Source organism: Bos mutus, chromosome 11 (assembly GCF_027580195.1).
Source record: "Bos mutus isolate GX-2022 chromosome 11, NWIPB_WYAK_1.1, whole genome shotgun sequence".
NCBI lineage: Eukaryota > Metazoa > Chordata > Mammalia > Artiodactyla > Bovidae > Bos > Bos mutus.
In genome coordinates, this window is record NC_091627.1 from 101,186,584 (window position 1) to 101,211,442 (window position 24,859).

The following is a 24,859-nucleotide window of genomic DNA, read 5'->3' on the forward strand; positions in this document are numbered from 1 at the left end:
AATGATAATGACAGTTCTATACATCAAAGCTTATAGAATGCAGCTAAATGTGCTTACATGAAAACATGTAGCACTAAATACATATATTAGAAGAGAAGGAAGACCAACTACCAGAGCCAAGCATCTAACTCAAGAAATTCAGAAGAAAACAGCAAATCAAAATAAAATAAATTAGAATGAAGGAAATGATGAAGATGAGAGTAGAAATGAATGAGGTAGAAAAGAGGAATCAAAACAGACAAAAGGCCGTTCTGTGAAAATAATAAAATTGAGTGCTGGTGATATTGACTTAAAGAGAGAGAGAGAGAGAAACCATAAATATGCAATGTAAGCAATGAAAAGGGGAATAACTACAGACCCTACAGCTACTAAAAAGACAACAAATAGGGAAACATCATGAATATGCCACTCAATTTGAAGTTTTTCATGATTTCCATGATATCTTTGTAGAAGCAAGCAACTTACCAAAATTGACAGAAAGTAGACTTAAAACTGTTAAAAATCAAATCCATAATTAAAATTTTTCCTTCGGAGAAATGTCTAAGCTCAGATGACTTACTAGTGAATGCCACTAAATTCTTAAAGAAGAAATCATTCCAAGATTACACCATCTTTCCCAGAGAATAAAAAGAAAAAGAGGTACATGTCCCCAGTTCGTTCCCAAGGGCTTTCTTAGCAAAAGCTAACGAGCTCACTTCAAAACAGGAAAATTTTACTCACTTACTCATGACCATTGGTGCAGAAATTCCCCTCCCCCACAAAAAATAGCACATTGAATCTATAGCAAGTAATGTATTACCACCGAGTTTTTACTCCACGAATACAAGGCTGGTTTGACTTTTGAAAATCAATGTAATTCACTACATTAACCATCAATAGAAAAAAAATGTCAGATAATACAACAGGCCAAAGAAAACATTTTATAAATTTCAGCTACAACTCATGATTTCAACAAACAACAAAAATTAATAGCTATAAGGTTAACAAAGTAGGAATAAGTGGAAAATTCCCTAATCTGATAAAGGATCTACTAAAAAAACCCTAGTTTGAAATAAGGAATAAGACAAGGATGCCCACCATTACTGTTTCTACTCAACATTGTAGTTAAAATTCTAGCTGGTAAGTTGAGAAAAGAAATAAAGGTGTAAGGATTGCAGTGGTTGGGAAAACGCCATCCCTAAATCACATGATGATGTTGCTGAATTATCATGTACATAGGAAATAAAGCTACAGACAAATTATTAGAATAAATAGGTTAGTTTAATCAAAGGAAAAAATCTAACACATGATATGCAAGATCTCTATGGACATGAATATGAAACATTACTGATCTAAATAAAGGGAAATCTAAATAATCGGAGTAATGTAGTATGTTCAGGTATCAGAAGACAGTATTATTGATGTATTAGTTCTCCAAACAGATCTATATATTCGAAGCATTTTCTGTAAAAATGATAAGAGGATTTTTGTGTGAGTGTGCATGTAATTTGAAAAGTTGATTCTGAAGCAATGATGAAAAACCAAGAACTAGGAATAGAAGAATGTCTTAAGGAAGAACAAGGTGAGGGTAGCTGCCTCTAGGAGCCATCAAAGTTTATTATAAAGCTGTAGTTATTCAAAGTGTGCACCTGGCCCAAAGAGAGACAAATAGGTCTGGAAATGACAGGGTTACCACAGAAAAAGGCCTGAACCAGGGCCGGAAGAGATGCCTCTGGGCCACTTGTGTGATGGCTTCCCTTGATTCAGAGGCTCTTCAAACTCTCCCTGGTGATTCTAATCTGCAACTGGGTTTAAAAATCATCTCGCCCAACACACACACACACTCACCTCTTTTTTCCTAAGCTTGGATGAGCATTGCAGGTTTTTATTTAAAACTTGCTGGGTATATCATATCATAAAAAATTCTGAAATCCCATTTACATTTTCTGTCTTTGCCCCAAACTCTACTCCCTTAAGCTGCATTCCTTCCACCTCTAGCCAAGCTCTTCATTTCTTCCTGTACTCCTATTATTACTATTTTCTTTTGGAGAACAATTTCCTCCTTCCCTCAGTTTCCCTAACAGCTCTATCGTCCCTTGCCTAGCCAACAGAAGCCTTTGTGAGGACTCACTTATAAATTGAAAGTACTTTTTCTGGCTGCACTGTGCAGCATGCAGGATCCGACCAGGGATTAAACCCATGCCCTCTGCAGTGGTAACTGACAGCCTTAACCCCTGGACCACTAGAGACGTCCTGAGACTACTTTTAATTTAAGATCTCCCCATCACATGTTGCTGTGCATGGCTCGGATTATCTTCCTTTGAATGTTTTCAGTACTGTGGTGCAGACTGTCCTCCCCATGTGCTGCTCAACCAGCCTTGTGATGCAGCTTCCCAACACTCACCCCATTAGTGACAAGGTGCCCTTCAGCACCACTACTTCAGCAACCCTGGCTTTGTGGGCTGTGACCTCGGCAGTGACACAAGGCCCCACACTTAGAAGGGTCCTGCACTTGGGTTAATACTCTCCTCTCATCATCTTGAAATTCTTCATCATTTATGAACAAGAGGCTCCACATTTTCAGTTTGCTCTGGGCCCTGCAGATGATGTGGTCAACCCTGTGCCGCAGGAAGGGCTTGCTCGATTTTATAGCAAAAAAAAAAAAAGCCTCCGAGCTGAGTGCTCTGTGCAATACTTTCTCTGGTTTCTCAGAAACCATTTCCTCTTTTCGATTCTCAGTTATCCCCCTGGGTTAGCAGCTGGGTGTATGCGCGCTGCTTTACTGAATCTCTGATGTTCATTTCCTGCCCACTTACAGTGTTTTCACAACAGCCAAACAGGCGCTTCACCACCTGGCCCTAATCTCTTGCCCTGGCCTTGGCGCCTTTTTCTTCTGCTTTTGCTCCCACCCTGAACATGACATGCAGACTGCTCCAGCCCTCCTTCCCAAAGCAACACTTTGATGACACAGAACCTCCTCTGTCACCAGAATGTGACGTGCATCTTGCCTTTGTGCTCCATCCTGTGCTTTTCCTTCTGCCTGGAATGCTTTTCATCATTTCCAGCTACACTTTGACTCTCGTTCCTTTAGACCCAACCCACATGTTAGCTTCTGCATTACGAGAGCCTCAGACAGGACTCATTACCCCCTTGGTCCTGCTCCGATAGCTTTGAAGGCATACCTGTGTCATAGCAGGTGATTCAGCGTGGCACACAGACCTCTTCCATCCTCTGCCACACACCTTATTCTGGATGAGTCAGTTCTTGACTTAGAATATGAGTCAGTCATTTTTTCTAGAAGATCTCCCTGAGTACTTGCACTTCCCTAGACATACGGCTAATCATCTTATAATATAATCGCTCCTTTTTTTTTTTTAAGCTATTTGTTTATTTATTTGGTCTTCCCAGGTGGCACTAGTGGTAAAGAATCCACCTGTCAATGCAGGAGATGCAAGAGACATGGGTTTGATCCTTGGGTTGGGAAGATCCCTGGAGAAGGAAATGGCAACCCACTCGAATACTCTTGCCTGAGAAAAATCCCATGGACAGATGAGCCTGGCAGGCTACAGTCCATGGGACCACAAAGAGTCAGACATGACTGAGCAGAAGGACATTTATTTATTTGGTTGCAGTAGGTCTTAGTTGTGGCAATGAAGGATTTTTAGTTGCAGTATGTGGGATCTAGTTCCCTGACCAGGGATCGAACCTGGACCCCCTGCATCGGGAGTACGGAGTTCTAGCCATTAGACCACCAGGGAAGTCTCTCTCCTTATTTCTTAATCCACTGCTTGGCATGTACTGGATGCTTAATAATGTTTGTTTGGTTAAAAAAATATATACATATATATCTGAAATGGTTTATGTGCTCATTCAGAGTATTGTCTTGGGTCCTGAGCCCAAGACCTGGGCTTGGTTAAGTAACCCCATCCTTGACTTGAGGTCGCATCCTTCAGAGAAGGATAACAGAGATGACAGTGTGGGGATCTGGGCTGCCACTCACTTGGGCCCAAAAGGATGAATTTCCCTTTATGCTGTAATAAACTTCATATTGTTGTCTAGAGAGTGACAGAAAGTAATGTTAAATTCATAAAAATGTAACTATCTGTGCCAAGTATATGGAATTACAATATGTGTCACAGGAGAGTTGGAACTCTGGAAAAACACTGGGAACTAGCTCTTGAAAGAGCTGCTGTCTTGACGGGAGGGTGGGTCTGGCCCTGAGGCCTCCTTCCTGGCCTCGCTCGCACCCTTCTCCCAGAGTCTTGGGCCCCCATGTTCTACTTCTCATTGTGAAGCTTCCTCCTTAAAAACCCGCAGGGATGTAGCTTTCTTTTGGAAAGTTTCCTGCCTCCCTCTCTTGTAGTGGCTGTTTTCTTGCTCGTGGCTCCGCCTGCCTTTTGAAGCTCCCTTCTTCCAAGAAACCAACAACCAGGTGAAGGAAGATGGAGTTTCTTTCACCCCTGTCTACTTCCTCCTTCTTACAGACTGGCTCCCCTTCATTGTAAGGGATTCCCAGCCCAACAAGGAGCTCTCTCTGCCAAAGGTGCCAAGGAAAACTACTTGAGTTTGCAAGTAATTCCAGGTATTGAGGACCGAGAGAGGTTCAGTGGAGCTGAGCTGTAACTGAGTGCTTACTGTAAGCTGGTGAGATGCTAGGAAGTTGCAGGGAGATCAATTTGGGATTCATAAATATAAAGAAGAATGTTGTTCAGGCAGAGCTAAGCTCCATTAAAAACAGAATAGGAAGTCTTTTGAGAGTGCACTGCCCATCATTAGAAACCTTGAGTGGGCTGAACACACCAGGGCTAACAGAGAGGGAGTTCCTGCCTGGGGGTGGAGGTTAGCGAGAGAGCCTCCATGGCTCCTCCCGACTTCCAAGCTTCTACAATTTCATTATAGCGTTCTAACCTTGTAATACAGTTTATATTTCAAAATCCTGTTCTTAATTAGTTGTTTTTCTGAACTCCTTCTGAAGTAAATCAGCTTCATACAGTGGTAATTAGTTTATTGGTAGAAACAATGGCAGAGCCTAAAACATGCATATTTTTTGTATATGTGGCAAGGACACAGGAAAGGCTGACTCTTATTGTTCCTACACTATTTTCCAGAAATGAGATCTTCCAGTATCCCTATGAGGGATGTAACAGTCACTTAACCAGGTTAATAAATAACATGGAAATAAAGAAACAATTATTAATATGGAATACTAAAAAAATGCTGGAGCTGGATTAATCAGTCTTCAGACAATTGAGGCTGCGTGGGTTTCTTGTTAATTGATCTTCTTACAACTGGAGTGAACCCAGAAGGCAAGAATGCATTTAAGAGAGAAAATATAGGCTTTGCCTTTGGGGCAAGTGTGTGTGCGCACACTCAGTTGTGTCCGACTCTTTGCGACCCCATGGACTGTAGCTCACCAGGCCCCTCTGTCCATGGGACTTTCTTGGTGAGAATAATGGAGTGGGTTGCCATTTCCTTCTTCAGGGGATCTTCCCGACCCAGGGACCAAACCCCAGTCTCCTGTGTGTCTCCTGTATTGGCAGGTGGATTCTTTACCACTGAGCCACCTGGGAAGCCCTTGGGGCACATGGTCTGGGACATCTCATAGACCTTGCCATAAGGGGCCCTGTGAAGAGCACACTGGAGGGAACATGACTTCTTTATGAGCTAGGTGTAACAGTCAAAACATGATTATAGTGGCTCAGCCAAATAGAGTCTTGTTTTGTCCCCAAAAGTCTTGAGCTAGGTGGTGGTTCAAAGATGGCACAATTATGTGAAGAAACCAACAAGGGCATTGCCTCCTTTTAACTTCAGATCTGCCAACTTTAGTTTGTGAGTTTTGCCTGCAGGGTGCAAGGCAGCTCCTCTATCTCAGGCCTTCAGTTGCATTCTGGAAGAACGAAGAAAGAAGTGACCTAGAGGGTAAAAGTCTGCCTACTTCAGGAAAGTGAAACTTGCCAAGAAATTCCAGACTTATTGTAAAGTAATTAGCCTCCAATTAAAATAAATAAATTTATATTAAAAAAAAAAGAAATTCCAGCCGACTTAGGCTTATGTCTCATTGGCTTGAGCTGTGTTCCATGCCCAGTTCTTGCTGTGATAGAGACTAGAAAATATAATTATTTCATTATTGGATGGGCTCATCACTTCCCCAAACTTAGGTTTTCTTAGTAAAAAAGGGGGCAGATAGATATCGGGTAGGCAACTAGCAGTGACCGACATCACGTGTTTGTCCCAAGCTCCCAGTGAGGTACCCTGCTCTCTCTGTTTCTTCTATTTCCAGATGAGAGCACTTCTGCTATGAACTTTGAGGTTTGGAGATGCTGTTACCTGATAGACTTTGTGAGGATCTTATATTGCTGTCCTTGGCCCATCAATGTTTAACTATCAAAACATATATTTGAAATTTCTCTGTCTTTAGGACATGAGCCAGAACTGGCCCACTTGTGACCTCAGTGTCCTCTGAGGCTCTGTGGGCATCATTAGCTCTACACTTGAATGCTCTCTGGTGCCACAGAGAAGAGTCTGACATGCAGTCATGTCATGACTTCCTTACCATGTTTCCCCTCAGACCTAAGCTGCATCTCCTTCTCCTAGACGCTACTCTTGCTGTCTGTCAACACCTAACTAAACAGCAGGTGCTCCTGTTGGGAACAGGCCAACACCTTGAGATTTGTTTAAACCAAGGAGGAGGTCCTCCATTTAAACAGGAAAAGATTTATGGCTCCCCTGCTGTCCTCCAGAGATTCCTGTCTGGCAGTGCTCAGGAGGACAGCTGAAGATAGAACTCCAACATTTTAGAGCTGTCAGAGACAAAAATGTCCAACCCAGCCTTGATCACTAGATCCAATCTGTTGTTCTTTGGTTTGTAACACATAGCTGTTCTTTTTTACTCATCTGTAAAACAAAAACAATGGTAACATACCTCATGTGGTTTTAGGAGGAATACACAGAATTGATAGAATCCAGTGTATCATAATATAGAAATGTTGGCCATACTCCCAGGTAGCACTAGTGGTAAAGGACCCACCCGCCAATGCAGGAGATGCAAGAGATGCAGGTTCAATCCCTGGGTCAGAAAGATCCCCTGGAGGAGATCATCACAACCCACTCCAGTGTTCTTGCTTGGGGAATCCCATGGACAGAGAAGCCTGGTGGGCTACAGTCTGCTGCTGCTGCTACTAAGTCGCTTCAGGCGTGTCTGACTCTGTGCGACCCCATGGACTGCAGTCTACCAGGCTGCTCCATCCATGGGATTCTCCAGGCAAGAACACTGGAGTGGGTTGCCATTTCCTTCTCCAATGCATGAAAGTGGAAAGTAAAAGTGAAGTCGCGCAGTCGTGTCCGACTCTTAGTGACCCCATGGACTGCAGCCTACCAGGCTCCTCCGTCCATGGGATTTTCCAGGCAACAATACTGGAGTGGGGTGCCATTGTTGCAAAGAGTTGCATGCACACATTCTCAAAGGTTTAGAGTCCTTGAGTCTTACACGATGGTCAGTGCACATCTCAAAGAAGCAGAACAAAGAGCCAGTGGGAATATTAAATTTTAAGTCAGGACGGTTGGCTCTTGTTAGCAGTACCAAGGGATCTTCTTGTATCACAAATAATGGGATTATCCCCCAAGTAGGTCAGCATGGTGTGAAATACATGATCTATGATAGGAATGACTTTTCTGATCCACTTTTTGAATCGCCTATGCTTTTTCTGTCTGCATTTTCATTTTCAGTATACATGCTTTGTTTCTTTTTAAAAAAAAAAAATTGTGGTGAGCTTCAGACACAATAGTCTTTTGTAGCAGATGTATAAGGAGCAACTAATACCAAAAAGGATGAGATGGTTGGATGGCATCACTGACTCAATAGACATGAGTTTGAGCAAACTCCAGGTGAATGAAGGACAGGGAAGCCTGGAGTTCTGCAGTCCATGGAGTTGCAAAGAGTCGGATACAACTTTGCAACTGAATAACACCAAAGACATATATCCATAGAATTCTTATGCCAAATCAAATTTTTTTTTTTTAATAAAAGTAATCTTTAACTGGACTTTAATTCTACTTTAATTCTCTAAACAATGTTATAGTAGTTGTCCACATTTTGAAATTGTCTTGTTTGGTACTTGAATGGCATGAAAAATTTCCCTCTGCTTCCCTCCCTTCTCCCAAGGGTCATTTTCCCCACTCTTTTCTCTTCCCTGCCTGGCCTCTGACCTGCCCAGCTCTGCTGTTTCCACAGACTTCTGAATCTAATTAATGTCTTAGTAGATATATAAGTGAATTATGTAGGCAGGAGGATGTTGGAAACTTTGAGGAAGGTACGTTCCTTAGGGAAAACATGGTTTGTTAAAAAAAAATCCAGAAGGCTGCTCAGGGAGGGGGTAGAATGTCAGTTAAAGGTAAACTATCAGTAACATTGTTACACTCATTACATATCTGCTGCCTGATGAGCAGAGACAAGCTTAGGCACATCTCTTTTGACATCTGGGCAATAATCAGCCCTTATGGAATCCAGCTAAAGGGACAGATAGTCTGAATATGCCCCCATTGCAAACTGGCTTCAGCCACACAACTGGGGAACTGGCCTCCCCTCTCCTCCTGTCCCTTTTCTAGCCAGTTCTTAACCATTCCTGGGGAGTATGTCCTTAGATGATCTCAGAAATGACCCTGGCAGAAGGTTCTCAAACTCTCCAGAACGTGGGCAGGCAAGGGGGAGGGGCCAGAGGATACTGCCAGAGAGCCCAAGGCAGAGATGGTCCCTATGCCCCAGGTTTCCATGGAAACATAGGAGGAGTGATGACAGCCAGCACAGCCACACCATCTGCTCAGGACCTGGTGAATGATGAAAAAGATAGAAAAAGAAAGGCCCCTTAGATCCCAGGCTAGAGCCACTCTAAGATAGCAGAGAGGAAAGCCCTGGGGACTCTTGAGCTCCCAGGTGGATTAAAACTGGAGCTGTCCCGGGGGCTTGGCGTATTAGCATGTCATTTGCAAGCAGAAAGCCTAGAGGGCTGATCCTGCCATCCCTACAGACAAATACAAACATCCAAGAAGCCTCAGGAAGGAGACACAGACTGAGCGCTGGTGCCATCCGCCGTCTGGCTGAAGCAGGAGGGGGGCTGTGGTGAGCACAGTGCTGGCGGAGGTGGGGCAGGGCTCCCATCACCTTCCGGCAGGACCACCTGCACCGCTGACTTTTGGCCAGGCATATCCCTCCAGCGGAATGGTGGGATCGTAAAAGGAAAATTCCCACCTGGTCACAAAAGACCTCTGAGCTGCAGCCAGGTCTTCAGAAAAAGGCCTGAATTAATAAAGCCATGTAAGGGCTCTCTTCTCTCAATCCGTATCCAAAAGGTGATCTCAGTCGGACACCACAGACTTGTTTCTGGGTCTGTTTAGGAGGTTTCCAGTTCCAGGCTGGCAGAATGTGAGTGAGGCCCTAGCTAAGTGCCCTTGAATGCCTGCCCCACACTGAGTAGGATTCATTTCTGAATCCTTTTCCTTCAGAGATGTGGCCTAAACAAACAAACCTGACCTAGGATGCCAGCAGCCCCTCTCATGTAGCTGCCTCTCTCAGCTGCTCTCTGAAGCTGGGCACATTTGTTGAGCTTTCTGTAGTAGTGTCTCATTTATCTCCAGAGGAGAGAAGTCCCTCCAGCCTGACTGCCTTTACTCTGCACAGAAACTATATCAGCTTCATAGGAAATACCAGTTTTATTTTTATTTTTAACTTAGGTTATCTCTTATTCCTTTACAAAAAAAAAAAAAAAAAAACATCCTCCCTTTTAGTTCTGGCATTTGAATCCCAGGGTGTCCAAGCACCACCCTCCCCCCTCTCTTCCCCCTGCCCCTCTGACACTTTTTGGTGCTTTTTATTAAGGATTTAACATTTTGACATAAGTGACATGTGTACCAAACATACCACTGGCTGGAGGATAGTAAGAACAGCTTAATAAACCTGATAAATAATAATAAGATCACCCTATAAAGGCTCTCATTAACTGTTCTACATTTTTACCTGTGAATAATATAAATTTCTTTCCATGACAACTTAGCAAAGCTGGCATCTACTGATACAATATTATTTGAGTTTTTTCAGAAGGCCTTATTGTCCCACTGGAGACTATACACAAAAACTGGAAATAAAAGTGTTCATGTAACGTCCCCTATGTTAGAGGCCTGAGACTGAAAACATGAGCTAGTCCTGAAGAAAAAAATGCCCAGTACCCACGGTGAAATTGCTTTAGGCCCAAGTTTACCCATGTATTAGCATGAGACTCCATGTTTAAATTCAAATAGAAATCTATCTACCCATTCCTCCGTGGCTTTGGAGGGGGTGGCGAGGTCTTTTATGAGGGAACCACTCTGCCAGCTCTAGGGCTTTCTCCTTTCCCTCTTCCAGGACCCTCTATTTATCCTCAGCCTCCATGGTGAGGGCAATTTTGTATCCTGAGCTCAGGCCCAGGATGGGAGTCCCAGTAAACATGGTTCTGTTTGTTCTTCAGTCTTCCTCCATTGTATAAACAGACGTGTGGGAAGGGAAGGGAAGTCAGATCCCTGAGAAGGGTGGGAGGTCTTTCTGGAGAAGCTTCCCGGCAGGCAGCCGGCAGCCCTTAGCCCAGGAACAGGACGCTCCTCTTGTTGGGGAGTGGAACTTGCAGTTGTTCCAGAGCGGGGCTGTTTTCTTGAGCTCTCCTCCACCCTCAACAACGGCCCCCGAGCCTCCGGCCGCCGCGCAGCCTTTGTTCCTGGGAACACTGTCTGGATGCTTCAGCCATCTCACTTTTGCCAGAGCAAACATTTGCAACAAGGCTTATGCTAAGGAGACGTTGAAAAGACAGATTCCCCCCTCCCTCCCAGTCTCTCCAAATACACCCTCGACTGGGTCCTGGGAAGAGTGCTTCACACCTATGTGTTCCCCCATATTCGCATTCCCTTTGTTCCTCCTAGCCTTGTTACTACCTTCAACTAATGAGGGAGGTCTTTAGGGGCTGGGAGTTACCAGCTTGTAAAATAACAATTCTTTTCCCTCAACCCGCGTTGAGGGAAATTCCTTTCTGTCAGACTCTGCCTTCCTTTACTGTTTTACCTTCTGCACATTAGTTATGGATGCTAATAAAGGAAGGACTACATCAGAGCTGGGGGAAGGCAGCAGGGGGTTGAGCGTTTTTGTAATCCAACCCCAAACAGGAAAGAATTCTCCTTGGTCCTTTCTTCTCCTGCGTGTGCTCCAGACTTAGTTTGTTAATCCTCATTCAGAGGTCAGAGAGGTGAGGTGGGTATGATTCCTAGGCTTGCCTCCAGATGGAGGGATCCTGTGACTTAGTGCCACCCAAGGGTCTAGATTTCTGGCAGCCTCAGGCAGTGGTTCCTCTTGTCTAGAATGAACAAAAGGGGAGCGTGCCAGAAGGCTCCCTGTGGCAGGGCCTTGGGGGGTTGGGTGCAAGGGATGGGTATTACCCTGCCCTGTACTGCTCTCTCCAGGAAGTCTTTGGGAGCTTGGGCCAGGCTCCCAGCGCTGTGGCCAAGAGGACAGGAGAGTCAGGAGACAAAAGAGAGGTTCTGGGTTTTGGCCAGCTATAGAGAAACAAACAGGGCTAGGGCGCTGATGAGACGCCGGCTTCTCAGCCCTTACACAAAAGCAAGGGAGGGGGGAAGTGATCTTTAAACTCCAGGAAGTAGTAATAATAAGAAGAACTTGGTTTTTCAGGAGCTACAGTGACACTCTGTCATCCTTCTGTCAGACAGAAGACAGGGCTGGAAGTTTGCAGTCAACCCCCAGAGGCCTGTCCCCTTCCCTGAAAGAAATAGAAAGGAAATGGGTTTCCAGGGTCGGGCCAGCTGGAGCACTGGGGATGGGGGTACCTTCCTCAAACTGCAGGTCCCCTCAGAAGAGGTTTCATCCCCGATCCCCTTGATTTAACGTAACTTACTGGCTCGATATTTTAAGCGGTTTGTTTACGGCGCTACTGCAGGCTGCACCGCCAACTCGCTCCGCGCCTGGAGCCGCCAGGGCATCTCCCAGCACCCACTCAGGTCGGCAGCCGCCCCATCGCCCGGCCCACGGCGGGAGGCGCCTGGCCGGGTCAGGCGAAGACCGGACCCCCTCCAAGAAGTGTGTGCACCCGGGGGTTGAGGGGAGGCCGGGCGGGGCCGGGGCAGAAGATGCGGCAGACCCGGACTAGCTCTGCATCTCCGACCCTCCGCGCCGCCGCCCGCCCCTCGGCCGGGCTGGCCGGATCACGCCGGGCGCCCCCGGGAGGCCGGGGTCGAGGCGCGGAGCGGTACGCGGGGGTCGGGGCTGGCCGGGCGGCGCGGCCTGCTGGCTGTCGGGACCCGGGGGAGCCGCGCGGGGAGCGCAGGGGCGCGCGGGGCGGGCGCGGCGCGGGGCTCACGGCGCGCGCGCGTCTCGGCCTCGCCCGCGCACACGCGCCTCCCGGAGGAGAAAGGCGGGCGGGCGGGCGTGCTCGGAGCGGCGGCGGCTGCAGCGGGCCGGGCCGGGCCGGGCCGCCGCGAGGGCGGGAGGAGGGGCGGGCGCGGGGCGGGCGGGGTGGAGGGGAGGAGGAGGAGGCGGCGGCGGCGGCGGCGATCGCGCCGCTCTCTGCGGTGTGTGCCTGCGCGAGCCGGCGAGCGGGTGAGTGCGCTGGCCGCCGCCAGCCGCCCGGCCGGCCCCGAGGCGGGAGGGGGGCGCCGGGAGCCCCGAGCCGGGGGCGGGCGGCGGGCGGGCGGCGGCCCCTCCGGCGCGGCCGGGATGCACCTTGAGCGGCGCCTTTCGTTGCAGCGCGCGGGCGGCCCGATCCTCGGCGGCGGCGGCGACGGCGGCGACGGCGGCGGCGGCGCTGACACCTCCCACCATGGACAGCTTCGACTTAGCCCTGCTCCAGGAATGGGACCTCGAGTCGCTGTGGTGAGTCCCTGTGCCCGCCGCTTGGGCGGGCGCGAGCGGCGAGGGGAGACTGTGGCGGCCCGCGCGCCCTCACCTGGGTCGGGGGTTCGGGCGACCAGCCACCGTGGGGGCGGGGAGGGTCCGGGGCGCCCGCCGCGCCGGCTCCTTCCCGTCTCCCCCAGGGGGAGGCCTGGCCGCCCGCTTGTCTTCTCGGCCCCCTTTCCCGTCTCCTCCCCACGGTGCTGTCGGCCCCCATCCCGGGGGCCGGTGATCTGGGGAGCCAGGGGCAGAGCGCAGCCTTGATAATGCACCGATTTCTAGAATGTGTCACTAGTGCCGGGGATCCACCCCTCGGTTCCCCCACCCCGCCCCCGCACCTCTCACCTCCCTTCCCTCCATTTGCGCACCCCGTCGTTCACATCAGCGACCCCCTGGAGTTGAGGCTGCTGCCAAGTGCCCTTAGAGGATGCTCCAGCCTCCCGCCTGTCTGCGCCGGGTCCTGGCGGCCACATCCTTTCTATCTCTCCCACCCACTCCCACCCGAGACAGAAAGTGAACCCGAGGGCAGTGGGGCGAGTGCTTCTCCGTGCGGGAATTCCGGAGGCCCTGGCCTTGGGAGACTCATTTCCTCGAGGTTCGCAATCCCTTTGGGCTCTTTCTTCACACCTCGCCTGGCCACACTCCTCCTGTCCCAGCTCCAGCCCACTGGCGCCCGTGTGTCCCTTTATTCCGCGCTGACGGCTTCCAGCTTGGGGAGCGGGCGGCCTGGCGGTAGCCCTCGGGGTTCTGTGGCTCCGGCTCCTCACATTGCGGAGCTGCTGTAGGTAAAGCGCCGCTGGAAACAGTTTAATTCTAGTTTCGGGTGTGTTAAAAATCCCATTGGCTGCTTCCACATCCCTCTTATCCACCGCCTCCCCCCATCTCCTAAATGTTTCCAACCAGCCCTATTCAGGTGGTAAAATTACTGCCTGCATATTCCTGGAGGAACTTGTGTTATGTTTAATATTTACGGAATGAACATCTGTGGAACAAGCATATTAACTGCATTCTGTTCTGCCTCTGGAAATCGCTTATTGTAGAGCTGAGGTTTGGTTCCCCCCACCCCTCCCTTTTCTTCTTTAATTCAGTAAAGAGTTCACATGTGTCTAAAACTGCAAGTGGTGTGCACATGAATATGCAGTGTGCAATTTTAAAGCTAAACTGCTATTTGATTTATAGATCATATAGATGATTTGTGGATATGTGTATGTTTCCCTTGCTTCATGCTTCCAGTGACTGCTCTGTCTAAAACCAGGTGTAACAAACTAAACTGGACACAAAGCTAGTCCATTAGCAAACAGTTTCTTATAATAGATGTGAGGATCAGCAAGTGCAGCTTGCTCTGCATAATGCTGGCACCTATAAAATACACAAGGATGGGCCCTAATGTAATAAAAGTTTTATATATTACACTGGAAACTTCAAAGAGTCAGTGTAAAAAGAATATGAAACATGTTATTACTCTATAAAAGTCGCTAATTACTGTGTTGTTGCTTCTGGGGTTTATTTCAGTCTTTCATTTATAGATACTTATTACTTTACAGGTTTACACTTTGAAATGTTGGTTTCTGGCACAAATTCAGTAGGTTTGGAGATAGAAATTGTGCTTGACTTTTGTTTTTAAAAGGCAGTTTTTCAGTCAAAGGAAAGAACTTTTTGTTTTGGTGGGTTTTTAGGCTTCTTGTCTGCTTGCTGACTCAAAACTGAAGCCCCCTTACGACTCTTACAAGGGATATTTTGAAATTATCAGTCATAATCTGTGACTTTTCCAGCACATGCCTAAGCTCTTTTTTCCTGTGCATCTTTAGTTTCTGGCTGAGTTACCTGGAGCACAGTTCCACAAAAAATGTCTGTTGAATTGACTTGAAATTTACATTAGCTACAGTACTTTTATTATTTAAAAAAATTAAAAAATAAGCGTTTTTTTTTTTTTTTAAGTTGCTGTACATGCAGTCAGAGTTTATTCAATTCATCAGTTTCTCTTTGGCTTATGAAACTGTGCAGGCTTTCTTGATTAAAACATAGTAGAACACTTTGGCTTGATTGAGGGAGCATTTCTAGTTTGCAGAGGCAGAAGTTACATCTTCTAAGAGCTTATATATTTCTGATCAGTTAAAGCGAAACCAAACTCCTTAAGTATACATTTCTAACATGGAATGGACGCTATTTTCTAACTCAGTTTTCTGGTTCACTTTTACGTTTTTCTGTTTTTAAGTTTATGGTTTACTTTTACGCTTATAGGGGACCCCAAATAACTAACATTTGAGTACTTTCTGTGGGTCAAAACATTTTCATATCCATTGTTTCCTTACTTGAATCTCATAACAGTCCCAGAAGTGGTAAGTGGTAGCAGTCCCATTCTACAGATAAGGAAGTAGAGGCCTTGAACTGTAGAATGACTTTACTGAGACCATAAAACAAATGACAGCCGAATTTTTAAACTAACATTTAACAGACACTTAGCCAGACACGCTGTAAGTACAATGCACATACTTAGCATCTTTAAACTCTATTCTAAGTACATTACATGGCTTAGCTCATTTAATTTTCACGACAACCTTAGGGAACAACCAAGTACTGTTTTTTTTTTTTTTTCCCAAGTACTGTTTTTATTCCCAGTTTACAGATTGGGAAATTGAGGGTTGGGAAGATTAGCTGACCTGCCCAAGGTCACACATGTAGAAGTGGAGGAGCCATGTTTGAACCAAGCATTAATTTCAAAGCTCAACTTTTCTGATTTTAAATCCAGTGTATTTTCTAAAGTATTACAGATGTATTCCCATTTTATGAGGGCAGGTCTGGAATTTATTACAAAACAAAATCTTGATGAAGATTCTGGTATAATATTAAAGAAAGAGAAGATCAGATCCCTTAATTATATTAATTTAAAATTAAAGATTTGAAAACAAAATACCATGATTTAGGAAATTACATCTGCTGCCCTATTTGAATTAGCTTATAAAATGTATATAAATTTAAAATAGAGACCACTAAAAATTTCTTTCTTTAATCCCTTTTAGGAAAACACTATTATTTGGGGGCGGGGCGGGAGCGGAGAAGGTACTAAGGCAAAAGAGAATGGGATTTTAACAGTGTTTTCACTGCTGGACATCATTTTCCAATAAAACAAATTTGAGATTATTAGTTGTGACTGTGCTTTGAACCTGAGCTAGCTTAGTCTAGTGGTCACTGAAAGCATCCCCAAATGACTGTAGAGACAATATGAACTAAAGAGCTCAGTACTGTTGAATTTAATCTCCTCTGCTTCCTTGCACACCCTTTCCCCTCCTCCCCTCCCCTCCAGAAACCCCCATTCTTTTTTTTCAAGGTGGGGGGAGGGTGGAAATTTTGAACCTGAATCATCCAGACAGCAGTTTCAGTTTTTCTTTTCAGCCATACCTTAAAGTTGAGAAGGGCTGCCCTTATTCCCACTTCTACTTCCCATTTCTGGTTTGAAGCAGGAGTGGAGAGTTTGGAGCAGGTGAAGGCATGCATCCTGTGCCCAGCTCCCTAGCTTCATTCTTAGAGCTGAGTCCCTGAAGAGCTGGGGATTCAGTAAGTTTACAGGGACAGATGCCTAGAGGAGCCGAGCCCCTTCTCAAATTCCATCTCTGTCCCCTTCGTCCCCTCTTCTTCTAGTTCTCCACAAGCTTTTGATCAGCTGCTGGGCATGTACGCCATTCCTCAGGGCCTTTAAAATAAAGACCATCCCTTTGAATGGCGTAACAGTTGCTTTCATTTATTCACTTAACACATTGTATTGATCACCTCTTAAAGACAAGAGCTCGTGCTGGTTACCACAGGGAATGCAGAGAAGAGTAAAGCGTGAGTTGTGCGTGTTATTGTCTAGTGGAGATGAGACAAGTACACATGTATAAAAGGAAGGCTTCCACACTGGTGATCCCGAAGTGAAAGAAACCATATTTGGGACCAGGGTGGGTGGGTGGTGGAGGAGGGAAAGAGGAAAAATCGAGTTTTTTAAAAAAGGCTTCCGTGGAAAAGGTGGCCTTTGAACTAAGCCTTGAAAGATGAATGGGATTTTTACAGACGGTGGGGGTGGGGTATTGAGAGGACATAGCGGCATCTTGGGCAAAGAAAGAACTGGAACAAAGGCTTTCATGGTGTCTCTGAAAGATGCTTTTATGAGTCATGGTGGAATTACCTATACCAGATATTTCAAAGATTCAGAACTCTGTAATCATGAGGTGCTTTCAGTGACCGAGATAAGCTTTCCACAGTGAACTCAAGTCAAAATTGTATCTAATCTCCCTTAAATATAGACACATGTTACTTACTGGGGAGAAAGTCTTTTGGAATAAAATAGTAAATATTCAGCTTCCTCTCTCCTACTCCTCTGACCCATAGCTTCACATGGCCCAGAATCCATTTCTTTGGGTTCCAGTAGGCATTCTACTTTATATTCTTTGCAAGTGGAACCTTTGAAGTTGTAACAAATGGATCATATCATACTCATCAGCTTGTTCAGTGAGCATTCACAGAGCATTAGGCAGCCTCTAGGTTAGGTGTCAGAGAACAGTTGCTTTCAAAGGTTTTCTACCATGACTCACAGTAGCAAGTATGTTTAACGATTGCAACCCACCACATCATTTGTGTGCACACAGACTCATAACTGAAACTAGTGTCACAAATAACACTTGCCCACATTATGGGAGATGTACTTTGGTATTTTATATTCTATTTTTTAAAAATTCCTTATCCATGGGTTGAAACCTGTACTTTAGGAGGGGAAAAAAAAAACAAAAACAAAAACCCTACTGTAGTAATTCAAAGGAAAGTGGATTTGTACGGAACTTGAAGGAGAATAAGCCATCCAGATCAGGATTTGCTATAGGAAGAAGCTGAGGCTGCCCTTTTGAGGGGGAGGCAGGTTTCCTTGGTGGCTCCACCGTCAAGAACTCGCCTGCCAAAGCAGAGACTTGAGTTCTATCCCTGGGTCAATAAGATCCCCTGGGTTGAGAAGGAAATGGCAGCCCTCTCCAGTATTCTTGCCTGGGAAATCCCAAGGACAGAGGAGCCTGGGGGCTACAATCCATGGGGTCACAAAAGAGTCGGACACAAAGAAGCGACTGAGCAACAACAAGGGTAGGGGAAGAGACCTTTAGGGCAGAGGCGCCTGTGAAAGGCATCCTGGAGAAGTGGACTTTCAGAAGGAGAAGGTGAAAGGGAGGAAAGTCCATGTGGAGGGAAGGTTGTGACTAGAAATAAGGAGGGAATAAAGCTTGGAGCTTGTTGGATGAAGTTATTAACTATTAATAACTCATCTGGGGATGGACTGCACCCCTGTAGGCGGACGGGGAGCCAAGCGGAGGAGCCACTAACCTCGTAGTCTCCATGTCGAAGGCTTCCCAGGAGCGCCAGCGGGCCTGTTTGGTTGTCTTAAAAATCAATCACCTTCTATCGGGCCTCCTTAGGCTCCCCCCATGAAGGGTCAGAAAGCGGCCCCTCATTCCTGATCTTGACCCTCAGCCCTTTCCTCTAGCTCCAACAAAGCAAACATTTTCAGGCCTATCCCCATTCCTTCTGTACAGTTGGAAGCAGTTTACCAGAAGGAGAGGCGAAACTGGTACCCAGCACCTCCACTGGGCGTGGCCTGAGCCCTGGGCGTGCTGGAGCCCATTGGTCCAGAGCAGTCCTGTTGGCTGCGCTCCTTCTCATTGGCCGAAGGTGGAGGATGATTGTCTGCGGGGCCCATCATCGGCCCAGAGCACGCATGCACAGAGCGTGGAAAAGGGCCTCCCCAGGTGCAGGGATGAGAAAGTTTACAGCAGAGTGGCTGCCAGGGCCAGGGCAGGAGGGCTGCGCCCTTGAAGGGGCTGGTGGCCAGTAAGAGGTGGGAATCAGAGCAGTGCTGAGCGCAGGGAGCTGAGGGGTGCATCCCTTTGTGGTTCCGTGAGTGGTGTATCTTGGAGGGTGGGGTGGTGGGGAGATGGCTTAATTCAGGGCGCTGAAGCTAAGGACCCAGGTTCTCAAACTGGGTGTCAGGATAATGGGGAGGATGCGCACTGGATGTGCAGACGAGCTTTAACCAAGGGTTTAAACCAAGTGCCTTTTGATGACGATGAAAATGAATTTTGTGTGTGAGGAAATGATTCCTTCCTGTGTTCCAGATTCTCTTCTGTGAAAATGTAGGAGGGTTATAAAATGCTAAAAGTCTATTTCGGGAGAATGTCCTTGTGAACCAGAATGGATCTAATCAATGGCACTTTAAATTTAGCAACTTGAACGAGGCCCTTTGGCATAATTTTGGTTAAAATAACAGTCAAATTAAGAAAAAAACCTCCCTAAAATGAAATGCAGGAATTTGTTTTTTTTTGGGGGGGGAGGGGTGGTAGGATAAAGCTTTGGTGGCAAAATCAGGGCCATAAAAGATGATTTTAATATCATTTAATGATAACATAATGTTTCCTTGTTTTGTTTTAGAGTGGAACCCATAAAACTTATTTTAGTGTTGCCTTTTCTCTTTTGTTTGGGAATTTAATTGAGGTTTCTGAATTCAGCTGGCTCCAGTCTTGCTTTCTGTTTGGCCCTGGGCAGCTCAAGATCTTTCTCATTTCCTATTCTCAGTCTTGTTTAATCACTTATAAAATGACAGCACTTATACCGGCCTACCTCATAAGGTTGTGATGTTAAGTAATGAAAGTGTCAATTGCTTTGTGAATGCCAAACGCAGTTCTTTTATACCCTTTACTTCCTTCAAAATGTCTCTTTATCATAAACAGGGAAGGATACAGAAAGGTCATGTTGGATCAGGTCATCCATCTGGTGCAGAGTTCTGTCCCTGGCAGTAGGACCCAGGGACCTTTTTGAGTAGAGGTCAGTAGATTTTCTTAGTTGTACATCATGGTTGAGCAGACAGATATGTCCTTACTTACAGTTGTACTAGTAACGTGTAGATATATTAACCATTACATAATCTTTGATGTTTAACTGAGAATGTATTGAATTACCACCCATTACATCAAATGACTTCATTTGGCTCTGTGGGTCTCATTAAATTATGTCAGGCTAATCATAATTTAGTTTCAGTAAAAACAAAATAACACAGTTATACCAGGATGAGAGGGTACCACACTATCTGAGGAGCTTAATGGGTTTTAGTCTATGGAAACAAAATACCTGGGGACGTGAAATACCTGGGGATGTGAAATACCTGGGGACATGATAGGGGCTCTGAGTGCTCCCAGGTATTTCACTGGGTTGTCCAAGGATGTCATTAAGGTCAGTGGGTGTGAGTGACAAGGCTGTCTCAGAGAGTGTCGATGACCTGTCCCTAGGAGGCTGAGACCCCCTGCCAGGGACTTTGTAGAAAGAGTTTCCAGAGTAAGTGGACTGGCAGCAGGAAGTTATCTCTGAGTCCTTCCAGCGTCACAATTCTATGATCATTCCTATCTCATGCAAGCAGGAATCAAAGAGCCATAGTCATTAATTGTGTTCACTTGTGTATTTTACCCTTTGCAATTTCTCTACTCACATGTGGAGAAGGGCGTGGAGGGTACTTAGGCTTCTTCACATTAATTTCTTCCCAGGAGGCTCGTTGTTAGCTGCAGTAAACAACAGTGACTGTAATTTGGTGACCACACGCACATAGCAACTCAGTGTAGAGCTATGTGCTTAACTTGAACTGAAACAATTTTATTTTTCCTTTTCTTATGGACAGGAAATTAGTTTCTGAAAATCCTCTGGAGGTTGTAATAGGAGTCTGTTAGTCTTAGGTAAATTTTTCTTGTCATACCGGCACTGTTTACCTGAGTTATGAAGTGACAGACCAAATTTTCTGTCAGGTTCATGGAAATGATAATTAGTAACCTGGCAGTTTAGATAGAAAAAGGCTTTATTCTAGCCAATCATCAGCAGTTCTGGGGAAATAATCTGTCTACTTTTGTTTTAGAATTTCAAGATATATTTATTTTTCTATAAAATGTATCTTGAGGAAGAAAAGACTTAGGTTAGAAAATAGTTTTGAAGTACAAAGGTCCATATACTTACCTATCACTCAGGCCAGCGCTGCTCAGGCTCCCTGCATCTAGATAACTTGTATCTTGATAAAACATAGATTCTGATTTAATAGGTGCAGGGCAGGGTTGTTACCGTTGTTCGGTCACTCAGTCGTGTCTTGACGCTTTGGGACCCCCTGGACTGCAGCACACCAGGTTTCCCTGGTAGGGTTATGAGTCTGCAATTTTAATCAGCTCCCAGATAGAACTGCTGGTCCTTAGACCAAAGCTTGAGTAGCAAGAAGTAAAAGAATAAACATTCCTTTGAAAAGAAGCTCTTAACAAATTTTGCATCATCTTTTTGTTTTGAGAAGGCTCTGCATAATAGCGTTACGGTTCCACAGTGCTGGGAGGTTACATTTTGATGCAGCATTTATTTTATTTTCGTGAATCTTCCTAATACAATTTTGATGAGTGAGGGGGTGGTTAATTGTATCCTAGTGGGGATATAGTGGGAAATAAACATAAAAACCTAAGTAAACAAAGTTTATAATAAATGGGCTAATCACTTTTTATAGCTTTACAGTTCTTGTCAGCCCTTCAGAGACAGAGGCCTTCTGCATTAAGAGCCAGCGCTTAGAGTGACTGGATTTAGAATTTTACAAATACTCTGTGTTTCTCAGGAATCTCACAAACGTTCCTGTAGGTGCCCAGGACTCAGACCAAATGGTCCCATTCTCTTTACGAAGAAGCTAGGGGTAGGGTGGTGCAGGGAGGTGGCCGTGATGGGGGAGGGGGTAACTATTTGCAGAATTACTGCACTACCCTGTGGCCATAGCTGCAAACTGCACCTCTCCCAGTGTCCTAAAAGAAATCACAGCTCAGCTCCAGGTGGAACCCATGGTGGGCTCAGAGCCTCTTGGGGGACCGTCCCTTGCTCAGCAGAGTGCCCGAGTCCATTAGGCAGTCAGACTTAGCTGCTGTTTAGCCATGTTTAATTTCCAGTCCTGTTTCATTAGAAAAATAAGTGCAGATGAGACTGATTATGTGAGTAAATACAGCACAGTTGACTTTGAGTGTACTGTGAGCTTGGCGGGAAATTTATTTACTTTATCTTCTTAATGAGGGTTTGTGTGCATGCACACACATACACACACACAGATTTTCGTTCTCTGAGATAGGCATGGAAGACTGTAGCTGATAGGAGCACGCCAGATTGGGCTTCAGCAATTGTGACTATTTCAGATTTGGAAGACAGAGCTGACTTTTCAGGAATGATAGTGACTAGTTTAAATTGTGCAGCCTGGAGACACGTGTGACCCCCTCAGAGGAAGTGCTCACCTTTGCTTTTAGCCTGTTGTTTGGGGCAGCACTTTGCGTTTGTGCTTTTAGTGGCTGGAATATTGCCTTCTACCTCATAATCCAGTGTTATCCAATTGCATTTAACCATTTCCTGTAGTAGGCAACATTAGAGTCTGTGTAACTTCTTCAGATAGGGACTAAGTGAGAGGGAAACAGCTGCCCCAGGCGTGGAGACAGATCAGACCCAGCAGAAGGAAGCAGGGGTTTGGTTATTGCTTTGATTTATACTGTTATCATCAAATTAATGTATTTTCTCTCACTTTGGAGAAAACATTATTTAATGACTATCAATAATGATACAGATAACGGGGTAGCCAGGTGATTTGCACAGCTTCCCCAGTCAAGGAGGGGAGGCTCTGAGTTAGTGGTTTGCTGTGTTGGGCCCTAAGTGGAAACAGTGACAGATTTTATTTTCTTGGGCTCCAAAATCACTGTGAGTGGTGACTGCAGCCACAAAATTAGAAGATGCTTGCCCCTTGGAAGAAAAGCTATGACAAACCTAGGCAGCATGTTAAAAAGCAGAGACATTACTTTGGCGACAAAGGTCTGTATACTCAAAGCTACAGTTTTTCCAGTAGTCATGTACAGATATGAGAGTTGGATGATAATGAAGGCTGAGCAAGAAGAATTGATGCTTTCAAATTTTGGTGCTGGAGAAGACCCTTGAGAGTCCCTTGGACTGCAAGGAGATCAAAGCAGTCAATCCTAAGGAAATCAATCCTGAACACACATTGGAAGGGCTGATGCTGAAGCTCTAATACTTTGGCCACCTGATGTGAAGAGCTGACTCATTAGAAAAGACGCTGATGCTGGGAGAGATTGAAGGCAGGAGAAGGGGGCAAGAGAAGATGAGATGGTTGGGTGGCCTCACCGACTCAATGGTGATGAGCAATTCCAGGCGATAATGAAGGACAGGAAAGCCTGGCATGCTGCAGTCCATGGGGTCGCAAAGAGTCCGAAATGTCTTACTGACTGAACGACAAACAACAACAGCAAGAAGAAACACCAAGCTGTTCCTTTGGAATAAAAAAAAGCAATTGATAGTGGTCAGCTAAATTCTGAACTTTGGCTATGTAATTCAGAATTGGGGCTTGACTGACGAGATAGGCTGGCCTGTCTCTGCAGTTCACTGAAATAGACGCTCAGGATCCGGAATGGGTTGGTCCATCCACTTTCTGAAATGTGCCACTTACCCCTCTTGTGGTCCACAGCAGCAGTGGAAATGAGGATTCCTTGGAGGGAGGATGTAACTTTAGAGACCCTCTGAGCCAAGTATGTAAGCTGTCTGTCATCCTGAGGGAGCAGGCTGTAGCATCAGCAGTGATGGGGAAACCATACCTCTTCAACAACCTCCGTATGTTAACAGTGCTCAGTCTTTGGTGGAAAATTGAACAGGTAATAGTTGTATGGCTGTGTTGCATGGCTGGGTGTGGAAGTTCAGCATGAAGCCTTTGCCTGGCTCCCATTGTCTGGGCTCATGTTGGGATGAGGAGGGAGCATCCATGTTATTCCCAAGCGCCATGATCATCTGCTGGCCATAATATTGGCGCTCAGGACAGATGTTGCCTGCAGAGGCTGCTGAGTCCTTCTCAGAATCACCTCCATGTGCCAGAGTGGGCGGCTCGGCTGGACTCTCCCGTTTGTGTGTGTGTGTGTGTGTGTGTGTTTTCATCAAAGGTAGATCCTTCCCCAGAATATGGTATGGCTTCTTCTGAGAACTAAATCTTTTAGGTGACTTTCCTTTAGAGTGTGTCTTTGTTTTTCAGTAAGTAGACTTTAATCTTTTAGTACGAGCAGAGTATCTGAGAAAAGTATCTTATGGGAAAGCAGTGAATTTTACATACCACTTTAGTCCCTGCCTCTCCCCTCCCACCCCGCAAGTTGAATGAAAACTTCAAGGCTGAGTTAACAAGTTCTGAATATGGAAATTAAATATTTATAGTAGAAAAAGAAAGTGTGGTAATTTCATTTCTACTATTTAGGTAGATAATTGGTTACATAAGTTGATTTCTATTCTTTTCTTTACTGTTATCCCTCAGCAGGATAAAAGTGATGTTTTAACATCCTGAAATAGTATATACAATAATCTAACACAATATGTATGCCTAAGCTGCTCTTCATATCTCTTTCTCTAGATTTACAGGTTTCTGGATTGAGATTATTAAGCCAGACACATTTTTACCTTAAGCTTCAAATGGATTATTTCAAATAATCTCAGTAGGGTTTGTACCAGTTTTAATAGGGAACCCAGTGGAGTACATAAGAGAGTACCCTCTCCATTACGGAGTTTCGGGGAAGATCTCCTGGGGAAAGTGACACCCAGTTTGAGTTTTAAAGGATGGATTGGAGGTAGGCTAGGAGAAGAGGGTGCTGCAGGTGCAGTACGTAAGTGAGGCCGAGAGGTGCAGGGCGCTGTGTTGTGATGGTCGCTGTGACCAGTGCAGGGGCTGTGGGTCTGAAGCGTTCCAGGTAGGCAGCAGCAGGAGGGGAGGTTGGGTGCGGAGGGCCCCACATGGCATTTCAATGAGCTTAGACGTTGTCCAGTAGGCCGGGGACTGCTGTGTGAGCAGGGGAGCAAAACAGCCCCGCTTATATTTTATTATTATTTCTAGAAGGCATTTGGCATGGGTGAGTCTGGGGGCCGTGA

The 24,859-nt window shown here is 45.8% G+C and overlaps 1 protein-coding gene across 6 annotated transcripts in view; it reads left to right on the forward strand.

Annotated features, from left to right (window-relative positions):
* The first annotated feature begins 11,556 nt into the window (after positions 1 to 11,556).
* The window catches only part of AFF3 (ALF transcription elongation factor 3), a 587,368-nt gene continuing 574,065 nt past the window's right edge, over positions 11,557 to 24,859 (forward strand). For 5 of the 6 annotated variants that reach the window (XM_070379956.1, XM_070379957.1, XM_070379958.1 and 2 more), the window contains exons 1-2: positions 12,099 to 12,254; positions 12,752 to 12,877. In XM_070379956.1, the coding sequence (XP_070236057.1) occupies positions 12,136 to 12,254; positions 12,752 to 12,877 (245 nt within the window). In that variant the 5' untranslated portion in view covers positions 12,099 to 12,135. The other variant, XM_070379962.1, reaches the window with a different exon arrangement.